The sequence below is a fragment of the Lolium perenne genome, chromosome 5 (assembly GCF_019359855.2).
Source record: "Lolium perenne isolate Kyuss_39 chromosome 5, Kyuss_2.0, whole genome shotgun sequence".
Classification (NCBI taxonomy): Eukaryota; Viridiplantae; Streptophyta; class Magnoliopsida; order Poales; family Poaceae; genus Lolium; species Lolium perenne.
The window spans coordinates 253,791,219-253,814,218 of NC_067248.2; the positions used below are offsets into that span (position 1 = coordinate 253,791,219).

The 23,000-nt window shown below is 41.7% G+C and overlaps 1 protein-coding gene across 3 annotated transcripts; it reads left to right on the forward strand.

The window, feature by feature from the left end:
* Positions 1 to 18,335: 18,335 nt before the first annotated feature.
* Positions 18,336 to 22,344, forward strand: LOC127302740 (uncharacterized). Of its 3 annotated transcripts, none has more exons than XM_051333282.2 (3): positions 18,336 to 18,488; positions 18,588 to 21,671; positions 21,827 to 22,344. In XM_051333282.2, exons 2-3 carry the CDS (start codon positions 18,620 to 18,622, stop codon positions 22,111 to 22,113), a joined length of 3,339 nt encoding a protein of 1,112 aa, XP_051189242.1. In that variant the 5' UTR covers positions 18,336 to 18,488; positions 18,588 to 18,619; the 3' UTR covers positions 22,114 to 22,344. The 3 variants fall into 3 exon arrangements, with proteins under 3 accessions (XP_051189242.1, XP_051189243.1, XP_051189241.1); XM_051333283.2 differs by having other exon boundaries at positions 18,618 to 21,671; XM_051333281.2 differs by lacking the exon at positions 18,336 to 18,488 and having other exon boundaries at positions 18,511 to 21,671.
* The last annotated feature ends 656 nt before the right edge of the window (positions 22,345 to 23,000 follow it).

The following is a 23,000-nucleotide window of genomic DNA, read 5'->3' on the forward strand; positions in this document are numbered from 1 at the left end:
ACCTTAAGTGTGTCACCCTACGGTTCGCGAACTATGTGGACATGGTTGAGTACTCCCTCCGACCAATAACCAATAGCGGGATCTAGAGATCCATAATGGCTCCCACATATTCAACGATGACTTTAGTGATCGAATGAACCATTCACATACGATACCAATTCCCTTTGTCACGCGATATTTTACTTGTCCGAGGTTTGATCATCGGTATCACTCTATACCTTGTTCAACCTCGTCTCCTGACAAGTACTCTTTACTCGTACCGTGGTATGTGGTCTCTTATGAACTTATTCATATGCTTGCAAGACATTAGATGACATTCCACCGAGAGGGCCCAGAGTATATCTATCCGTCATCGGGATGGACAAATCCCACTGTTGATCCATATGCCTCAACTCATACTTTCCGGATACTTAATCCCACCTTTATAACCACCCATTTACGCAGTGGCGTTTGATGTAATCAAAGTACCTTTCCGGTATAAGTGATTTACATGATCTCATGGTCATAAGGACTAGGTAACTATGTATCGAAAGCTTATAGCAAATAACTTAATGACGTGATCTTATGCTACGCTTAATTGGGTGTGTCCATTACATCATTCATATAATGATATAACCTTGTTATTAATAACATCCAATGTTCATGATTATGAAACTAATCATCCATTAATCAACAAGCTAGTTAAGAGGCATACTAGGGACTCTTTGTTGTTTACATATCACACATGTATCAATGTTTCGGTTAATACAATTATAGCATGGTATATAAACATTTATCATAAACATAAAGATATATAATAACCACTTTTATTATTGCCTCTTGGGCATATCTCCAACAGTCTCCCACTTGCACTAGAGTCAATAATCTAGATTACATTGTAATGTACCTAACACCCATGGCATTCTGGTGTTGGTCATGCTTTGCCCTAGGGAGAGCTTTAGTCAACGGATCTGCTACATTCAGATCAGTGTGTACTTTGCAAATCTTTACTTCTCCATCTTCGATGTACTCGTGAATCGAGTGGTAACGCAGCTTGATATGCTTCAGCCTCTTGTGTGACCTTGGTTCTTGTGCATTGGCGATGGAACCCATGTTGTCACAGTAGATGACTAATGGGTCCAATGCACTAGGAACCACACCGAGCTCTACAATGAACCTCTTCATCCATACCGCTTCCGATGAAGCCTCTGAAGCCGCTATGTACTCTGATTCTGTTGAAGACTTCGCCACCGTGTTCCAACTTGCATCGGTGTAACTTGTTACAACGAGCTCTTGGTCACCTCCATAACAAAGAAACATATCCTTAGTTCTTTTCAAGTACTTCAGGATATTCTTGACCGCTGTCCAGTGTTCCATTCCTGGATCACTTTGATATCTGCTAGTCAAACTAACAGCATGTGCTATATCCGGTCTAGTACATAGCATGGCATACATAATAGAGCCTACTGCCGAGGCATAGGGGATCTGACTCATCCTTTCTCTTTATTCTGCCGTAGCCGGTCCTTCAGTCTTACTCAAGACCTTGCCTGGTAACATTGGTAAGAACCCTTTCTTACTTTCGTCCATTCTAAACTTCTTTAGAATCTTGTCCAGGTATGTACTCTGTGATAGCCCTATTAGACGTCTTGATCTATCTCTATAAATCTTGATGTCTAATATATACGATGCTTCACCAAGGTCTTTCATTGAAAAACTATTATTCAAATAACCTTTTACACTGCTTAATAGTTCTATATCATTCCCAATCAATAATATGTCATCTACATATAATATCAGGAATGCTACAGAGCTCCCACTCACTTTCTTGTAAATACAGGCCTCTCCATGACACTGTATAAACCCGAAGTCTTTGATCACCTTATCAAAGCGTCGGTTCCAACTTCTCGATGCTTGCTTCAGTCCATAGATTGAACGCTGAAGTTTGCATACTTTGTCAGCATTTTTAGGATCGACAAAACCTTTGGGTTGTACCATATACAACTCTTCCTCAATGTCTCCATTAAGGAACGCCGTTTTGACATCCATCTGCCAAATCTCGTAATCGAAAAATGCAGCTATTGCTAACAAAATCCTCACAGATTTTAGCTTCGCTACAGGTGAGAAAGTCTCATCGTAGTCAACTCCTTGAATTTGTCGGAAACCCTTTGCGACAAGTCGAGCTTTATAGACAGTAATATTACCATCAGCATCTGTTTTTCTCTTGAAGATCCATTTATTCTCGACAGCCTTGCGGCTATCGGGTAAGTCTACCAAAGTCCATACTTTGTTATCATACATGGATCCCATTTCGGATTTCATGGCTTCTTGCCATTTGTTGGAATCTGGGCTCATCATCGCTTCTTCATACGTCGCAGGGTCCTCATCATTGTTGTCCACAATCATGACATTTAGACAAGGATCATACCAATCAGGAGTGGCACGTTCCCTTGTCGATCTGCGAGGTTCGATGAGTTTCCTCGTTCGAAGTTTCATGATCATTATCATTAGCTTCCTCTCGCGTTCTGCAGGTGTAGGCGGTACAGGTACAACTTCCGGTACTACGCTACTCTGATCAACGAGTAAAGATTCATCAATCTCATCGAGTTCTACTTTTCTTCCAGTCACTTCTTTAGTGAGAAATTCTTTCTCAAGAAAGGTTCCGTTCTTAGCAACAAAGATTTTGCCTTCGAATTTGTGATAGAAAGTGTACCCTATAGTTTCCTTAGGGTATCCTATGAAGACGCATTTCTCCGCTTTGGGTTCTAGCTTGTCTGGTTGTAACTTCTTTACATAGGCTTCGCAACCCCAAACTTTAAGGAACGACAGCTTAGGTTTCTTATTAAACCATAATTCATACAGTGTCGTTTCTACGGATTTTGATGGTGCTCTATTTAAAGTGAATGCGGCTGTCTCTAATGCATAACTCCAAAATGATAACGGCAAATCAGTAAGAGACATCATAGAACGAACCATATCTAAGAGAGTTTGATTACGACGTTCGGACACACCGTTTCATTGTGGTGTTCCCGGCGGTGTCAATTGTGAAAGCATTCCGCATTTCTTTAAATGCATGCCAAACTCATAACTCAGATATTCACCTCCGCGATCAGATCGTAGAAATTTAATCTTCTTGTTACGTTGATTTTCTACTTCACTTTGGAATTCCTTAAACTTCTCGAAAGTTTCGGATTTATGTTTCATGAAATAGATATACCCATATCTACTCAGATCATCTGTGAAGGTTAGAACATAACGATAACCACCGTGCGATGCTACACTCATTGGTCCGCACACATCGGTATGTATGATTTCCAATAAGTCAGTAGCTCGCTCCATCATACCAGAAAATGGAGTTTTAGTCATTTTTCCCATTAGACATGCTTCGCATCTATCAAGTGACTCAAAGTCAAGTGATTCAAGTAATCCATCGGTATGGAGTTTCTTCATGCGTTTCACTCCAATATGACCAAGACGATAGTACCACATATAAGTAGAATTATCATTCAATTTAATTCGCTTAGCATCAATGTTATGTATATATGTATCACTACTATCGAGATCTAACAGAAATAAGCCATTCTTTTCAGGTGCTCGACCATAAAAGATATTATTCATAAAAATAGAACAACCTTTATTCTCAGACTTGAATGAATAACCGTCTTGCATTAAACAAGATCCAGATATAATGTTCATGCTCAACGCGGGTACAAAATAACAATTATTTAGGCTTAAAACTAATCCCGAAGGTAGATGTAGAGGAAGTGTGCCGACAGCGATCACATCGACTTTGGATCTATTTCCAACGCGCATCGTCACTTCATCCTTCAGTAGTCTTCGTTTATTCTTTAGTTCCTGTTTCGAGTTACAAATATGAGCAACCGAACCAGTATCAAATACCCAGGTACTAGTACGAGAACTAGTGAGATAAACATCTATAATATGTATATCAGATATACCTTCTTTCTTCTTCTCTACAAGGCCGCTCTTCAGATCAGCCAGATACTTGGAGCAATTACGCTTCCAGTGTCCCTTCTCCTTGCAGTAATAGCACTCAACATCAGGCTCAGGCCCGTTCTTAGGTTTCATAGGAGGCGTGGCAGCTTTCTTGCCACCCTTCTTGAATTTTCCCTCAGACTTGCCCTGTTTCTTGAAACTGGTGGTCTTGTTGACCATTAACACTTGGTGCTCTTTCTTGATCTCAATCTCAGCAGCTTTTAGCATGCCAAAGAGTTCAGGTAACTCTTTGTTCATGTTCTGCATATTGTATTTCATCATAAAGTTCTTGTAACTTGGTGGCAGTGATTGAAGGACACGATTAATCCCCAGTCTGTTAGGAATCACTATTCCCAAGTCACTGAGTTTCTTCGCATGCCCGGTCATGGCGAGCATGTGCTCACTAACGGAGCTGCCTTCTTCCATCATGCAGCTGAAGAAGTGTTTCGATGCTTCATAGCATTCCACGGCCGCATGAGTTTCAAATATAGCTTTCAGCTCATTGACCAACTCATGAGGATCGTGGTGCTCAAAACGTTTTTGAAGATCGGCTTCCAGACTGCACAGGATGGCACACTAAACTTGAGAGTACCAAGCTTTCCGAGTCGCGTAAACATTCTTTACTTCATCGGTTTCAGTTTCTGCAGGAGGGTCACTTAGCGGTGCATCAAGCACATATTGCAGATTTCCGCCAGAGAGGAAGATCCTCACATGACGGAACCAGTCGGCTGATACGCGTACAGCACACGACCGTTGGGAACCCCAAGAGGAAGGTGTGATGCGTACAGCGGCAAGTTTTCCCTCAGTAAGAAACCAAGGTTTATCGAACCAGTAGGAGCCAAGAAGCACGTTGAAGGTTGATGGCGGCGGAGTGTAGTGCGGCGCAACACCAGGGATTCCGGCGCTAACGTGGAACCTGCACAACACAACCAAATTACTTTGCCCCAACGTGGCAGTGAGGTTGTCAATCTCACCGGCTTGCTGTAACAAAGGATTAGATGTATAGTGTGGATGATGATTGTTTGCAGAGAACAGTAGAACGAGTATTGCAGTTGATTGTATTCGATGTAAAAGAATGGACCGGGGTCCACAGCTCACTAGAGGTGTCTCTCCCATAAGAATAAGCATGTTGGGTGAACAAATTACAGTTGGGCAATTGACAAATAAATAGGGCATAACCATGCACATACATGTTATGATGAGTATTGTGAGATTTAATTGGGCATTACGACAAAGTACATAGACCGCTATCCAGCATGCATCTATGCCTAAAAAGTCCACCTTCAGGTTATCATCCGAACCCCCTCCAGTATTAAGTTGCAAACAACAGACAATTGCATTAAGTATGGTGCGTAATGTAATCAACAAATATATCCTTAGACATAGCATTGATGTTTTATCCCTAGTGGCAATAGCACATCCACAACCTTAGAGGTTTCTGTCACTCCCCCAGATTTAATGGAGACATGAACCCACTATCGAGCATAAATACTCCCTCTTGGAGTTACAAGCAAAAACTTGGCCAGAGCCTCTACTAGCAACGGAGAGCATGCAAGATCATAAACAACACATAGATAATAGATTGATAATCAACATAGCATAGTATTCATTATTCATCGGATCCCAACAAACACAACATGTAGCATTACAGATAGATGATCTTGATCATGTTAGGCAGCTCACAAGATCCAACAATGATAGCACAATTAGGAGAAGACGACCATCTAGCTACTGCTATGGACCCATAATCCAGGGGTGAACTACTCACTCATCACTCCGGAGGCGACCATGGCGGTGAAGAGTCCTCCGGGAGATGATTCCCCTCTCCGGCAGGGTGCCGGAGGTGATCTCCTGAATCCCCCGAGATGGGATTGGTGGCGGCGGCGTCTCTGGAAGGTTTTCCGTATCATGGCTCTCGGTACTGGAGTTATTCTCGACGAAGGCTTAAGTAGGCGGAAGGGTAGGTCAGTGGGGCGCCACGAGGGGCCCACACCACAGGCCGGCGCGGCCAGGGCCTGGGCCGCGCCGCCCTGGTGTGTGGCTGCCTCGTCGCCCCACTTTGTATCTCCCCCGGTGTTCTGGAAGCTTCGTGGAAAAATAAGATCTTGGTCGTTGATTTCGTCCAATTCCGAGAATATTTCCTTACTAGGATTTCTGAAACCAAAAACAGCAGAAAACAGCAACTGGCTCTTCGGCATCTCGTTAATAGGTTAGTGCCGTAAAATACATAAATATGACATAAAGTATGTATAAAACATGTAGGTATCATCAATAAAGTAGCATGGAACATAAGAAATTATCGATACGTTGGAGACGTATCAGTATCCCCAAGCTTAGTTCCTACTCGTCCCGAGTAGGTAAACGATAACAAAGATAATTTCTGAAGTGACATGCCATCATAATCTTGATCATACTATTGTAAGCACATGTAATGAATGCAGCGATTCGAAGCAATGTAAATGCAATGAGTAAACAATTGAATCATATAGCAAAGACTTTTCATGAATAGTACTTTCAAGACAAGCATCAATAAGTCTTGCATAAGAGTTAACTCATAAAGCAATAATTTCAAAGTAAAGCTATTGACGCAACACAAAGGAAGATTAAGTTTCAGCGGTTGCTTTCAACTTATAACGTGTATATCTCATGAATATTGTCAACATAAAGTAATATAACAAATACAATATGCAAGTATGTAGGAATCAATGCACAGTTCACACAAGTGTTTGCTTCTTGAGATAGAGAGAAATAGGTGAACTGACTCAACATAAAAGTAAAAGAAAGGCCCTTCACAGAGGGAGGCATTGATTGCTATGTTTGTGCTAGAGCTATGATTTTGAAAACAAGAAACAATTTCTCAACGGTAGTAATAAAGCATATGTATCATGTAAATTATATCCTACAAGTTGCAAGCCTCATGCATAGTATACCAATAGTGCCCGCACCTTGTTCTAATTAGCTCGGATTACCTGGATTATCATCGCAATACATATGTTTTAACCAAGTGGCACAAAGGGATACCTCTATGCCGCCTGTACAAAGGTCTAAGGAGAAAGCTCGCATTGGATTTCTCGCTTTTGATTATTCTCAACTTAGACATCCATACCGGGACAACATAGACAACAGATAATGGACTCCTCTTTAATGCATAAACATTTAACAATAATTAATATTCTCATATGAGATTGAGGATAGTTGTCCAAAACTGAAACTTCCACCATGGATCATGGCTTTAGTTAGCGGCCCAATGTTCTTCTCTAACAATATGCATACTCAAACCATTCAACTCATGGTAAATCGCCCTTACTTCAGACAAAACAAACATGCATAGCAACTCATATGATATTCAACAAAGAGTAGTTGATGGCGTCCCCAGGAACATGGTTATCGCACAACAAGCAACTTATAAGAGATAAAATGCATAAGTACATATTCAGTACCACAATAGTTTTTAGGCTATTTGTCCCATGAGCTATATATTGCAAAGATGAAGAATAGAAATTTTAAAGGTAGCACTCAAGCAATTTACTTTGGAATGGCGGAGAAATACCATGTAGTAGGTAGGTATGGTGGACACAAGTGGCATAGTGTTTGGCTCAAGGATTTTGGATGCATGAGAAGTATTCCCTCTCGATACAAGGTTTAGGCTAGCAAGGTTATTTGAAACAAACACAAGTATGAACCGGTACAGCAAAACTCACATAAAAGACATATTGTAAGCATTATAAGACTCTACGCCGTCTTCCTTGTTGTTCGACCCTTACTAGAAAATATCTAGACCTTAGAGAGACCAATCATGCAAACCAAATTTTAGCAAGCTCTATGTATTTCTTCATTAATAGGTGCAAAGTATATGATGCAAGAGCTTAAACATGAGCACAACAATTGCCAAGTATCACATTATTCAAGATGTTTTACCAATTACCACATGTAGCATTTCCCGTTTCCAACCATATAATAATTTAACGAAGCAATTCAACCTTCGCCATGAACATTATGAGTAAAGCCTTAGGACATATTTGTCCATATGCAACAGCGGAGCATGTCTCTCTCCCACACAATGAATGCTAGGATCCAACTTTATTCAAACAAAACAAAAATAAAAACATACAGACGCTCCAAGCAAAGTACATAAGATGTGATGGAATAAAAATATAGTTTCATTAGAGGAACCTGATAATGTTGTCGATGAAGAAGGGGATGCCTTGGGCATCCCCAAGCTTAGACGCTTGAGTCTTCTTGAAATATGCAGGGGTGAACCACCGGGGCATCCCCAAGCTTAGAGCTTTCACTCTCCTTGATCATATTGTATCATCCTCCTCTCTTGATCCTTGAAAACTTCCTCCACACCAAACTTAAAACAACTCATTAGAGGGTTAGTGCACAATCAAAATTCACATGTTCAGAGGTGACATAATCATTCTTAACACTTCTGGACATTGCACAAAGCTACTGGAAGTTAATGGAATAGAAAAATCCATCAAGCATAGCAAAACAGGCAATGCGAAATAAAAGGCAGAATCTATCAAAACAGAACAGTCCGTAAAGACGAATTTCTAAGAGGCACCAGACTTGCTCAAATGAAAATTCTCAAATTGAATGAAAGTTGCGTACATATCTGAGGATCACTCACGTAAATTGGCAGAATTTTCTGAGTTACCTACAGAAACTATTGCTCAAATTCATGACAGTAAGAAATCTGTTTCTGCGCAGCAATCCAAATCTAGTATGAACCTTACTATCAAAGACTTTACTTGGCACAACAATGCAACAAAATTAAGATAAGGACAGGTTGCTATAGTAGTAACAACTTCCAAGACACAACAAAACAATAGCAAAATAAACACATGGGTTATCTCCCATAAGCGCTTTTCTTTAACGCCTTTCAGCTAGGCGCAGAAAGTGTATATCAAGTAACATCAAGAGACGAAGCATCAACATCATAGTTTGTTCTAATGATAGAATCAAAAGGTAACTTCATTCTCTTTCTAGGGAAGTGTTCCATACCTTTTTTGAGAGGAAATTGATATTTAATATTACCTTCCTTCATATCAATAATAGCACCAACAGTTCGAAGAAAAGGTCTTCCCAATATAATAGGACAAGATGCATTGCATTCAATATCCAAGACAACAAAATCAACGGGGACAAGGTTATTGTTAACCGTAATGCGAACATTATCAACTCTCCCCAAAGGTTTCTTTGTAGAGTTATCAGCAAGATTAACATCCAAATAACAATTTTTCAATGGTGGCAAGTCAAGCATATTATAGATTTTCCTAGGCATAACGGAAATACTTGCACCAAGATCACATAAAGCATTACAATCAAAGTCATTGACCTTCATCTTAATGATGGGCTCCCAACCATCCTCTAACTTCCTAGGAATAGAAGCTTCACGATTTAATTTCTCTTCTCTAGCTTTTATAAGAGCATTTATAATATGTTTTGTAAAGGCCAAATTTATAGCACTAGCATTAGGACTCTTAGCAAGTTTTTGTAAGAACTTTATAACTTCAGAGATTTGGCAATCATCAAAATCTAAACCATTATAATCTAAAGCAATGGGATCATTGTCCCCAATGTTGGAAAAAATTTCAGCAGTTTTATCACAGGCAGTTTCAGCAGTTTTAGCAGTTTCCGGTAGTTTTTCACGCTTTGCATTAGAAGTAGAAACATTGCCAACACCAATTATTTTACCATTGATAGTAGGAGGTGCAGCAACATGTGGAGCATTAGCATTACTAGTGGTGGTAATAGTCCAAACTTTAGCTACATTATCTTCTTTAGCATTTTCTTCTTTTTCCCACCTAGCACGCAATACGGCCATCAATCTTATATTCTCATTAATTCTAACTTGGATGGCATTTGCTGTAGCAAATGACTTAATATCACTATTTTAATTAGGCATAACTTTCGATTTCAAAAGATCAACATCAGCAGCAAGACTATCGACTTTAGAAGCAAGTATATCAATTTTCCCAAGCTTTTCTTCAACAGATTTGTTAAAAGCAGTTTGCGTACTAATAAATTCTTTAAGCATGAATTCAAGTCCAGGGGGTGAATTCCTATTATTGTTGTAAGAATTCCCATAAGAATTACCATAGCCGTTACCATTATTATAAGGATATGGCCTATAGTTGTTACTAGAATTGTTCCGATAAGCATTATTGTTGAAATTATTATTTTTAATGAAGTTTACATCAACATGTTCTTCTTGAGCAACCAATGAAGCTAACGGAACATTATTAGGATCAATATTAATCCTACCATTCACAAGCATAGACATAATAGCATCAATCTTATCACTCAAGGAGGAGGTTTCTTCGACAGAATTTACCTTCTTACCTTGTGGAGCTCTTTCCGTGTGCCATTCAGAGTAATTAATCATCATATTATCAAGAAGCTTTGTTGCGTTGCCTAGGACATAAAGGTACCTCCAGTAGCTGAATCCAATAGGTTCCGCGAAGAAAAATTCAGTCCTGCATAAAAGGTTTGGATGATCATCCAAGTAGTCAGTCCATGGGTTGAGCAATTTTTAACCAAAGATTTCATTCTTTCCCATGCTTGGGCAACATGCTCATTATCCAATTGTTTAAAATTCATTATGCTACTTCTCAAAGATATAATTTTAGCAGGAGGATAATATCTACCAATAAAAGCATCCTTGCATTTAGTCCATGAATCAATACTATTCTTAGGCAGAGATAGCAATCAATCTTTAGCTCTTCCTCTTAATGAGAAAGAAAACAATTTTAATTTTATAATGTCACCATCTACATCCTTATACTTTTGCATTTCACATAATTCAACAAAATTATTAAGATGGGCAGCAGCATCATCAGAACTAACACCAGAAAATTGCTCTCTCATAACAAGATTCAGTAAAGCAGGTTTAATTTCAAAGAATTCTGCTGTAGTAGCAGGTGGAGCAGTAGGTGTGCATAAGAAATCATTATTATTTGTGGTTGTGAAGTCACACAACTTAGTATTTTCAGGAGTACCCATTTTAGCAATAGTAAATAAAGCAAACTAGATAAAGTAAATGCAAGTAACTAATTTTTTTGTGTTTTTAATATGGAGAATGCAAACAAGATAGCAAATAAAGTAAAGCTAGCAACTAATTTTTTTGTATTTTTGTTTTAGTGCAGCAAACAACGAAGTAAATAAAATAAAAGCAAGACAAAAACAAAGTAAAGAGATTGGAGGTGGAGACTCCCCTTGCAGCGTGTCTTGATATCCCCGGCAACGGCGCCAGAAAACAGTCTAGATACGCGTACAGCACGTGACCGTTGGGAACCCCAAGAGGAAGGTGTGATGCGTACAGCGGCAAGTTTTCCCTCAGTAAGAAACCAAGGTTTATCGAACCAGTAGGAGCCAAGAAGCACGTTGAAGGTTGATGGCGGCGGAGTGTAGTGCGGCGCAACACCAGGGATTCCAGCGCCAACGTGGAACCTGCACAACACAACCAAATTACTTTGCCCCAACGTGACAGTGAGGTTTTCAATCTCACCGGCTTGCTGTAACAAAGGATTAGATGTATAGTGTGGATGGTGATTGTTTGCAGAGAACAGTAGAACGAGTATTGCAGTTGATTGTATTTGATGTAAAAGAATGGACCGGGGTCCACAGTTCACTAGAGGTGTCTCTCCCATAAGAATAAGCATGTTGGGTGAACAAATTACAGTTGGGAAATTGACAAATAAAGAGGGCATGACCATGCACATACATGTTATGATGAGTATTGTGAGATTTAATTGGGCATTACGATAAAGTACATAGACCGATATCCAGCATGCATCTATGCCTAAAAATTCCACCTTCAGGTTATCATCCGAACCCCCTCCAGTATTAAGTTGCAAACAACAGACAATTGCATTAAGTATGGTGCGTAATGTAATCAACAAATATATCCTTAGACATAGCATTGATGTTTTATCCCTAGTGGCAACAGCATATCCACAACCTTAGAGGTTTCTGTCACTCCCCCAGATTTAATGGAGACATGAACCCACTATCGAGCATAAATACTCCCTCTTGGAGTTACAAGCAAAAACTTGGCCAGAGCCTCTACTAGCAACGGAGAGCATGCAAGATCATAAACAACACATAGATAATAGATTGATAATCAACATACCATAGTATTCATTATTCATCGGATCCCAACAAACACAACATGTAGCATTACAGATAGATGATCTTGATCATGTTAGGCAGCTCACAAGATCCAACAATGATAGCACAATTAGGAGAAGACGACCATCTAGCTACTGTTATGGACCCATAGTCCAGGGTTGAACTACTCACTCATCACTCCGGAGGAGACCATGGCGGTGAAGAGTCCTCCGGGAGATGATTCCCCTCTCCGGCAGGGTGCCGGAGGCGATCTCCTGAATCCCCCGAGATGGGATTGGCGGCGGCGGCGTCTCTGGAAGGTTTCCGTATCGTGGCTCTCGGTACTGGAGTTATTCTCGACGAAGGCTTAAGTAGGCGGAAGGGTAGGTCAGGGGGCGCCACGAGGGGCCCACACCACAGGCCGGCGCGGCCAGGGCCTGGGCCGCGCCATCCTGGTGTGTGGCTGCCTCGTCGCCCCACTTCGTATCTCCCCCGGTGTTCTGAAAGCTTAGTGGAAAAATAAGATTCTGGGCGTTGATTTCGTCCAATTCCGAGAATATTTCCTTACTAGGATTTCTGAAACCAAAAACAGCAGAAAACAGCAACTGGCTCTTCGGCATCTCGTTAGTAGGTTAGTGCCGGAAAATGCATAAATATGACATAAAGTATGTATAAAACATGTAGGTATCATCAATAAAGTAGCATGGAACATAAGAAATTATCGATACGTTGGAGACGTATCATCGGTGAAGTTGCTATTGGTGCTCTTAAGCTTTTCTTTCTCTAGGAACTGGTTAAAATTGATTGGGGACGCCATCTCTACAACATATATTTGCAATAGTTTAGACTAAGTTTATGACAAAATGAGTTCAAATTTTAATTCAACATAATTAAAAATCTAGGTGAACTCCCACTCAAAACAATATCCCTCGCATTGTCTTAGTGATCACACAAACCAAATCCACCACACCTAAGTCCGATCATCACGAGACAAGGTGTAATTTTAATGGCGAACACTCAAAGTGTTCATCATATCAATCATATGATTCATGCTCTACCTTTCGGTATCACGTGTTCCGAGACCATGTCTGTACATGCTAGGCGCGTCAAGGCCACCTTAGTATCCGCATGTGCAAAACTGGCTTACACCCGTTGTATGCACTTGTTGATTCTATCACACCCGATCATCACGAGATGCTTCGAAACGACAAGTCTTGGCAACGGTGCTACTACGGATGAACACTTTATTATCTTGAAATTTTAGTGAGGGATCATCTTATAATGCTACCGTCGCGATCTAAGCAAAATAAGATGCATAAAAGGATTAACATCACATGCAGTTCATATGTGATATGATATGGCCCTTTTGTCTTTGCGCCTTTGATCTTCATCTCCAAAGCACGGACATGATCTCCATCATCTTCGGGCATGATCTCCATCATCGTCGGCGTAGCGTCAAGGTCCATGGCGCCGTCTTCATGGTTGTTCACCTCATGTAGCAACTATTACAACTACTTTGAAATACTACTCAACATGAAATTTAAAGACAACCATAAGGCTCCTGCCGGTTGCCACAATACAATAATGATCATCTCATACATATTCATCATCACATTATGGCCATATCACATCACCAAACCCTGCAAAAACAAGTTAGACGTCTCTAATTTGGTTTGCATATTTTACGTGGTTTAGGGTTTTCGAGAGAGATCTAATCTACCTACGAACATGAACCACAACGGTGATACTAGTGTTGTCAATAGAAGAGTAAATTGAATCTTCACTATAGTAGGAGAGACAGACACCCGCAAAGCCTCTTATGCAACACAAGTTGCATGTCGAACGAGGGACAAGTCTCATGAACGCGGTCATGTAAAGTTAGTCCGAGCCGCTTCATCCCACTATGCCACAAAGATGCAAAGTACTCAAACTAAAGACAACAAAAGCATCAACGCCCACAAAACCATTGTGTTCTACTCGTGCAACCATCTATGCATAGACACGGCTCTGATACCACTGTAGGGATTCGTTGCATAGAAAACAAAAAAATTCCTACCGCGAGAACGCAATCCAAGCCAAGATGCAATCTAGAAGATGGTAGCAACGAGGGGATGATCGAGACTCACCCTTGAAGATTTCCAAAGCCTATAAGAGTAGGCTCTTATTGCTGCGGTAGACGATCACTTGTCGCTTGCAAAAGCGCGTAGAAGATCTTGATCACGGTGCCACGATCGGGCAGCACCTCCGTACTCGATCACACGTTCGGTGTTGATGAAGACGACGTCCTTCTCCCCGTTCCAGCGGGCAGCAGAAGTAGTAGCTCCTCCTTGAATCCGGCAGCACGACAGCGTGGTGGCGGTGGTGGTGGAGAACTCCGGCGGAGCTTCGCTAAGCATGCGGGAGAGGTGGAGGAGAGAGGGGGCGGCTAGGGTTTGGGAGAGGGGGGAGCCGGCCACTTAAGGGTGCGGCCACCTTGTGGTCTTGGGGTGGCCGGCCCCCTCCCCTATGCCTCTCATTATATAGGTGGATCCCCAAGTGTTGGACTACAAGTCTTCGAATAAGACCCCAACACAAGAACCTTCCATGTAGTAGGGAAACCTACCCAAGGTGGGACTCCCACTTGAGGTGGGATTCCCCCCTTCCATGTGGGGGGGGGTGGCCGGCCCCCTTAGGTGGAGTCCACCTTGGACTCCCCCACTAGGGTTGGCCGGCCATGGGAGGTGGAGTCCCTTCGGGATTTCGCCTTCCAATTTGATTTCTTCTGGACTTTTCTAGAACCTTCTAGAACCTTCCATAAAATCTTCCGGATCATTTTAAATCTTATAAACGATGACTTTAATGGCTCCCACATATTCAATGATGACTTTAGTGATCGAATGAACCATTCACATACGATACCAATTCCCTTTGTCACGCGATATTTTACTTGTCCGAGGTTTGATCATCGGTATCACTCTATACCTTGTTCAACCTCGTCTCCTGACAAGTACTCTTTACTCGTACTGTGGTATGTGGTCTCTTATGAACTTATTCATATGCTTGCAAGACATTAGACGACACTCCACCGAGAGGGCCCAGAGTATATCTATCCGTCATCGGGATGGACAAATCCCACTGTTGATCCATATGCCTCAACTCATACTTTCCGGATACTTAATCCCACCTTTATAACCACCCATTTACGCAGTGGCGTTTGATGTAATCAAAGTACCTTTCCGGTATAAGTGATTTACATGATCTCATGGTCATAAGGACTAGGTAACTATGTATCGAAAGTTTATAGCAAATAACTTAATGACGTGATCTTATGCTACGCTTAATTTGGTGTGTCCATTACATCATTCATATAATGATATAACCTTGTTATTAATAACATCCAATGTTCATGATTATGAAACTAATCATCCATTAATCAACAAGCTAGTTAAGAGGCATACTAGGGATTCTTTGTTGTTTACATATCACACATGTATCAGTGTTTCGATTAATACAATTATAGCATGGTATATAAACATTTATCATAAACATAAAGATATATAATAACCACTTTTATTATTGCCTCTTGGGCATATCTCCAACATGATATCCTTCTTCATCTTGCCAAAAGGTGTGTTACACAAGCTCGACTATTTTAGATCGAGATTTTTTTGGCAAGGGGATAGTGAAAAAAAGAAATATCGACCGGTCAAGTGGTCTGCCGTATGCCGACCCAGAGATATGGGTGGATTGGGGGTTCATGACCTTGAAGTCAAGAACTCGGACTTGTTGGGTAAGTGGCTCTATAAGCTGCTAACAGAACATGGCGTATGGCAGACCATAATTAAACGAAAGTACATTGGCGAGAAAGCGTTATCCCAAATACTTTGGAAACCGGGTGACTCGCATTTCTGGGCTGGCCTAATGGCAACGAAGAAATTTTTCTTCACATATGGTACTTTTAATATTAAGGATGGATCGCAGATTCGTTTCTGGGAGGATACATGGCTAGAGAATAGGCCTCTCTCAGAACAATATCCAGCGTTATATAGCATTGTTCGTCGCAAAAGTGATACCATTGCATTAGTAATGGCAACCTCACCTCCAACAGTAACGTTTAGATGGGATTTAATCGGTCCGAGACTTCTGGCATGGAATACCTTACTTCTACGTTTGGAATCCATTCAGTTGTCGGAAGGTCAGGATGAATTTCGTTGGAACTTACAACTCAATGGAAAGTTCTCTGTAAGTTCTTTGTACAATGCAATTATCCAACCTCAAATACCAATTGATAAGATCAAGAAAATTTGGAAGATGAAAATACCGCTCAAAATTAAGATTTTTGGCTGGTATTTGCGTCGAGGAGTAATCCTAACCAAAGACAATCTTCTGAAACGCAATTGGCATGGGAGTACGAAATGTGTTTTCTGTCACCACAACGAGACGATTAAACACATGTTCTTCCAATGTCGCTTTGCCAGGTCTATATGGTCATGCATCTAAGTAGCTTCTGATATGTATCCCGGACTAGTGTGGCCAATATCTTTGGTAATTGGCTTCATGGTATTGATCACAGATTTAGAACTCTTATTAGGGTGGGGGCGCTTGCCATTTTATGGTCGCTATGGCTATGTAGAAATAACAAAGTTTTTAATGATAAGAATTGTTCTCTCTTGCAGGTTATCTACAGATGTACCGCTACTCTCCGTTCGTGGTCTGCGCTGCAAAAGATGGAGAATCACGACCTCTTTACGGAGGTTTGTACACGGTTGGAAGATGCGGCGAGGGATACTTTTTCCCTACATGGGTGGCAGCATAATCTACGGATTGGACCTCCGCCTTCATCTTAGACGTCGTTCAGTTGCTCATGCTTTGATATGTAATTCGCATTTATGATCACTTTAGACTTTTTGAGACTTTTCGAACGGTTGTGTGCATCTTAGTCATGCAGAGGTCGGGTGTAATTGCTTTCTGAAGTAATAAAAGCGCCCATTATCTAAAAAAAATGTGAACTTATGTTATCTCCTGATAATGCCAAGTGAACCAGTTCCGTATATTTGCACTTCCCAAAGAAGAATATTGTAGCTGCCATGGATAGCAAATAAGTGGATAGCAGGCTGGAGAAGAATTAAACAGGTCTGACATAAGAAAATAAGATAAGACAAGTGAAGAACTTCATTGACTTCTGGAGTGAACAACTTTATTCTACTAATATACAATCCTTAACCTAACCCCAACTTGCACAAAGCTGCTGGCCAATTCCTGCTTCAGTCATTGTTATTCAATGGTAACACTACAAATGTTCGTAATATTGCTAACTTCTAGTCCCGAGTGGTGACTCTTGTTTCCCCATTGTGTATCCACAAACCGCAACAGGTGCATCGAAGAATAAAGTGAAACATATGGTGTTTTACCACATGAACTAGAATTCATGGTATAATGGTCGGAGGTTCATAATACATCATACAAAGACAATCAATTAAGACGCGACACCGAGATTTTTTGATGAAATTCAGCAATATTGCCTACTCTCTAGTGCATACTTAGGCGCTCCTCCTCATGTACTAATCAATATAGTATAGCCGACGACAAGCGTGCTGAGGTCAACAGACACATCACAATCATCACGCCTTGATGGTCTGATAGTGTGCCGAGGTCAACAGACACATCACAATCATCACGCCACGGCGGTCCATTCTCTCTCCAGCACTAGTGTGCTTCTAACCTTGATTTTAAACTTTGTCAAACATCCATAAATATTATCACCTCTAAAAGACATTTCAGAAAAAATTCTGCCAAACTCCAACGGGTGGCACTTCTAGATATACACTTCCCCTAGTTGAATTGCACTAACTGTATTCGCCATCAGCGTACCTACTCGTGCAGAAAAGGGGAAATATTGATGCTGTAACAAAACCAAGAAAAAATCATCTCCACAAAACAAGCACGGTATTTGTTTTTGACTGAAAGCATGCATCGTCACCACAGAGAACCAGACACAAAAAGAAACGGAGAATCTTAGAGCAGTAAACCACGCTGATGTGTTTGGTAGCATTGAAATCTGTCGACATAGGTCGCACATGAACGCGTAAGACAGGTCTCTGTCTGAGGTATGGCGACAACAGTATATAGCCGCACTTTTGGACTGGGTGTCAAGCTAGTCGCGGCAGGAAGACTTATACGTTACCCTCAGTTAAATGTCAGCCATCCATTCTGGCAGATCCAAATCCGTACATTATACCTGAGTCAAGGTTTTCGCTACAGATGAGATGCAAGTGTGTGGGCGTGAGGCAGCTGTGCACTACTGCACTTGTTTTTAAGCCCCTGCACTGGACCAGGAGCCAACTCATACTTCACAGCTCGAGCTCACTCACACAAACCACCGCGCCATCCTCTCCATCTTGCCAAGACAGCCCCTACCAGAGGTGCGCCATTCTATCTCATCTCCTTAACCATCATGTCTTTTCGCTTGGGTGCGTCTTTGACATCGCTGTTCAGTTTACACGATAAATTTCCATATGCAGCCTTAGTTACTGTCGTATACTCGTATGTAGCGATGATCATGGCGGATTCCACGGTGCCTTCCCGGACGCTACATTGCCAGTTGCTTCTCTCACCCGTCCTGCTGCTTATTCTTCTCCTTACTTCCGCGCAAGCCGAGGGCCGCGCCACGCCACATCGAGGCACTTCGTTAAGTGCTCAGGCTGCTGCGCTTCTCCACTGGAAATCATCCGTCAGGTACTCCTCCAAACACCAGCTGGGAACCTGGAGTGCCGACGGAACCATGACTCCGTGCAACTGGACGGGCATCACCTGCGGCAACACTCGGTCACGCGGAGGAACCACTGTGAAGGTTGTCACAGGAATTTCCCTTGCTGGTGCCGGCATCACAGGGCGACTGGATGCACTGAAATTCCAGTCACTCCCTTACCTCGTCAACCTTGACATCAGCGACAACAATCTTCTCTCCGGTGCCATCCCTCCTGGCATCGGCTCACTTTCCATGCTTTCAAACCTCAACCTCTCCGTTAGCCAGTTCGGCGGGCACATACCTGCATCAATATGCAACCTTGGGAGGCTCACACAAATGGACCTCTCCATGAACAATCTCACTGGCCAAATCCCTCCTGCCTTGGGTAATCTCTCAAGACTTGATATTCTTTACCTAGGTGGGAATAGGCTCTCGGGTGACATCCCATGGCAGCTCGGACAGCTTCGGAACCTGAGGGAGATGGATTTGGCCTTCAATGTCCTTTCTGGAAAAATACCTTCCACCCTTGCAAACCTAACGAGCCTCAGCTATCTTGGCCTTGCTGATAATCGTCTGTCAGGACCCATACCTGAGGAGCTAGGACAAGTCCAAACCCTGCAAGGACTATACCTGGAGAATAACACCCTGGACGGCGTCATTCCGCCCGCCCTTGGAAACCTCACAATGCTCATGTTCCTGTACACATATAAGAACCAGATCACTGGTACGATCCCGGAAGAGCTTGGGATGCTCTCGAGCTTGACCAAGTTGGACTTTTCTGAGAACCGTTTGACCGGCTCTATTCCTTCTAGTGTTGCTGGAAATCTTACTTCACTAAGCTTTTTTTCTCTTTTCGATAACCATATAACTGGATCCATCCCTCAAGAGTTCGGAAATCTCGTGAATCTGGAAGCGCTTGACATCTCGTTCAATTTCCTAGTTGGATCAGTGCCACCAAGTATTGGGAACATGTCTTCGCTCAGCACAATAAGCGTATATAGCAATAATATCTCCGGGGTATTGCCGGCCGAGCTTGGAAATTTAGAAAATTTGGAAGCACTTCGATTCCATTTAAACCAGTTGTCCGGCATAATCCCTCGGAGTTTTGGAAAATTGGTGAGGATGACAGAAATGCGACTATTCAGCAATCAGCTATCGGGACCTTTGCCTTCAGCACTCTCCAACCTTACCGATTTGGTCCTCATTGCAGTTAATGACAACCATCTGATTGGACGCTTGCCAGATTTTTGCCAGAGTCAAAAGCTACAGCTTCTCCATGTTTTTAACAACAATTTGGATGGTCCTGTCCCAAAAGGTTTGAGGGATTGCAGGTCACTAAAATCCCTCGCAATCACTAATAATCAGATTGAGGGAGACATAGCTGAAGCATTTGGGGTCTATCCGCATCTCACTGATATTAATTTATCTTCAAACAGGCTCACTGGCCAGCTCTCGCCAAGTTGGGGCTCGTGTCAAAACTTGACAAGGATTGCTTTTGCAAACAACCTCATAGATGGCAGTATACCTTCTGAGCTTGGGAAGCTACAAAATCTTAATACCCTCAAACTGAGTTTCAATAGGCTGACCGGTGAGATACCCATAGAACTTGGAAAGTTAACCAGCCTGTACTGGATGGATTTAAGAAACAATCAACTATCTGGACAGATTCCTAAGCAAATCGGCCAGCTTAGCAATCTTGAGATTATTCGTTTCTCAAGCAATTTGTTGAGTGGTAAAATACCAGAAGAGATTGGAAGTTGTTTGAAACTACAATCATTAGATTTGAATAGCAACAACCTGAGTGGAAGTCTTCCTCGTAGTTTGGGCCATTTAGCTTCCCTGCAAAGCATGCTTGATCTTAGTATGAATAGTCTCAGTGGACTGATACCATCGGAACTTAGCCAACTACAGATGCTGATCTCTGCGAACTTCTCACACAATCAATTCACTGGTGCCATCCCTGCCTCCATTGCAAGCATGCAAAGCCTGTCAATATTTGATGTATCATATAACTTCCTAGAAGGCTCTGTCCCAAAAGGGATCCACAATGCATCAGCTGAATGGTTTCTCCACAACAAAGGTCTTTGCGGAGACCTCGTTGACATGTCTCCTTGTAATTTTCCCTCTGCAGATCATAGTCAAAAGCATCAAAAGATTATACTATCAGTCACTCTAGCTATATTTGTGGCTATTATTTCAATAGCATGTGTAATAGCCCTTTTTATTTCCCGCAAGAACGTGTCTCCAAAAAATGATTTTGAGAGCAAAAGGGATATTTTATCTGTATGGGGCTTCGATGGTAGAATGGCATTTGAGGATATCATTAATGCAACTGACAATTTTGACGAGAAGCATTGCATTGGAGAGGGATCATACGGTAGTGTTTATAAAGCTGCACTTCAAGATGAACAAGTGGTTGCCGTCAAGAAACTCCATGCAGGAGATGAAGAGGCACATGATGAAGAAATATTCTTGCACGAGATTGAAATGTTAACAAAAATTCGCCAACGCAGCATTGTCAAGTTGTATGGATATTGTTCTCATCCACGGTACCGATTCCTTGTGTGTCAATTTATAGAGAGAGGGAATCTAGCTTCTATCTTAAGCAATGAAGAACAAGCAATCCAGTTCCATTGGCAAAGAAGGACAGCTCTGATAAGAGATGTGGCTCAAGCCATCACATACCTCCATCATGATGTTCACCCACCAATAATTCATCGAGACATCACAAGCAGAAATATCTTACTAGATGCTGAGTACAGAGCATTTGTCTCTGATTTCGGTATTGCAAGAATGTTAAAACCCGACTCGTCAAACTGGAGTGCACTAGCAGGGACATATGGCTACATAGCACCTGGTATGTTTATTCAGTACAATACTATATCCTATACTTCGTCCCTCCGTTCTATAATTCTTGTTGTGGTTTTAGTTCTTAGGTAGTAGTAAATTGTGTTGCTTGGAATGCTCTGCACTAATGCACTCCTAATTCTTATGTTACTATGGTGGATGCAGAATTTTCCTACACATCTGTAGTTACAGAGAAGTGTGATGTGTATAGCTTTGGTGTCGTCGTGCTTGAGGTGTTGATGGGCAAACATCCAGGAGACGTACAAGATTTTCTTTCTTTACTAGGTGACAAATTTTTACCGGAAGAAATTTTGGATAAACAACTTCCACAACCCAAAACTGAGGAGGCAGAAGACGTGAAGCGGTGTATCTATGTGGCATTTGACTGCCTTGTTCCATCGCCCAAAGAAAGGCCAACTATGCTGAAAGTCTATCGAGATCTTGTCATCTGAGGTTACATGTTAAATCTTTGTGGAATGTATCATCTTGGGCATGTTTAGTTCATAATAAACTTACGTTATCTTAGCTGTCCAAGCATCTGCAAACCAAATAACTAATGCTATTTATGTTGGGCATCACAAAATAAACAGGTACATGTTATAATTGTTTCCTGTTGATCATACAAGCCATAGAACCAAGCTCGTGATGAAAGGAGGCCTGGAAGTGATGATCACTTTCTGCTACCTGAACTTCTGTTATCTCCTAATAATCCGTGTTTACAATTTCTAACTAACAGGCGGTCTCTACAAATTGGACCCAGCCAAGTAATATCTTTAAGAACGGTAATACTAACATGCAGTCCGTAACTGGTATGTTCCCATCCATATAAGACAAGATAGGTAGAAAATCAATGCCAAGTTGAAGCACATAAGTGCATCGCACTTTGCATAAGGGTCAGAAGAAAACAAGATGAGTCACGGAAACGACTTCATTGACTCCCCGGTGCCTATGTGAGATACGCAGAGCCTTGACATAGTGTACTTAAAATCCTAAACTTAACCCATACTTGCACGACTCTACTGGACAACTCTCTTAATCCTTCTTGTGATCCAATGGTACTGCCGAAATGTTCCTGATATTGCTAACTTTTTGCCTGGGCTCTTGGTTGCCCATACCTATCCACAAGACCACAGCATATATGATGCTTTACCGCAGGAAATGCAATTCATGGCATGGGAAGTCCTAACGACAGCACAATCTAAAACAACGAAACATGTGAATAAGTACAAGGAAAACATGGTATAATACAAAATCCATCGCAACCGTGGAGACACGACATACAGCAGCTCAGCAAGAAGACAATATGTTACTGATGCTGTAAACCTCTGATGTTAATAAT

Bases quoted from the DNA above. Each gene is read 5' to 3' on its own strand.
- LOC127302740 (XM_051333281.2), top strand. From the start codon at position 18,521: ATGTCTTTTCGCTTGGGTGCGTCTTTGACATCGCTGTTCAGTTTACAC. The intron at 21,672-21,826 runs GTATGTTTATTC...TGGTGGATGCAG, and splicing joins ATATGGCTACATAGCACCTG to AATTTTCCTACACATCTGTA.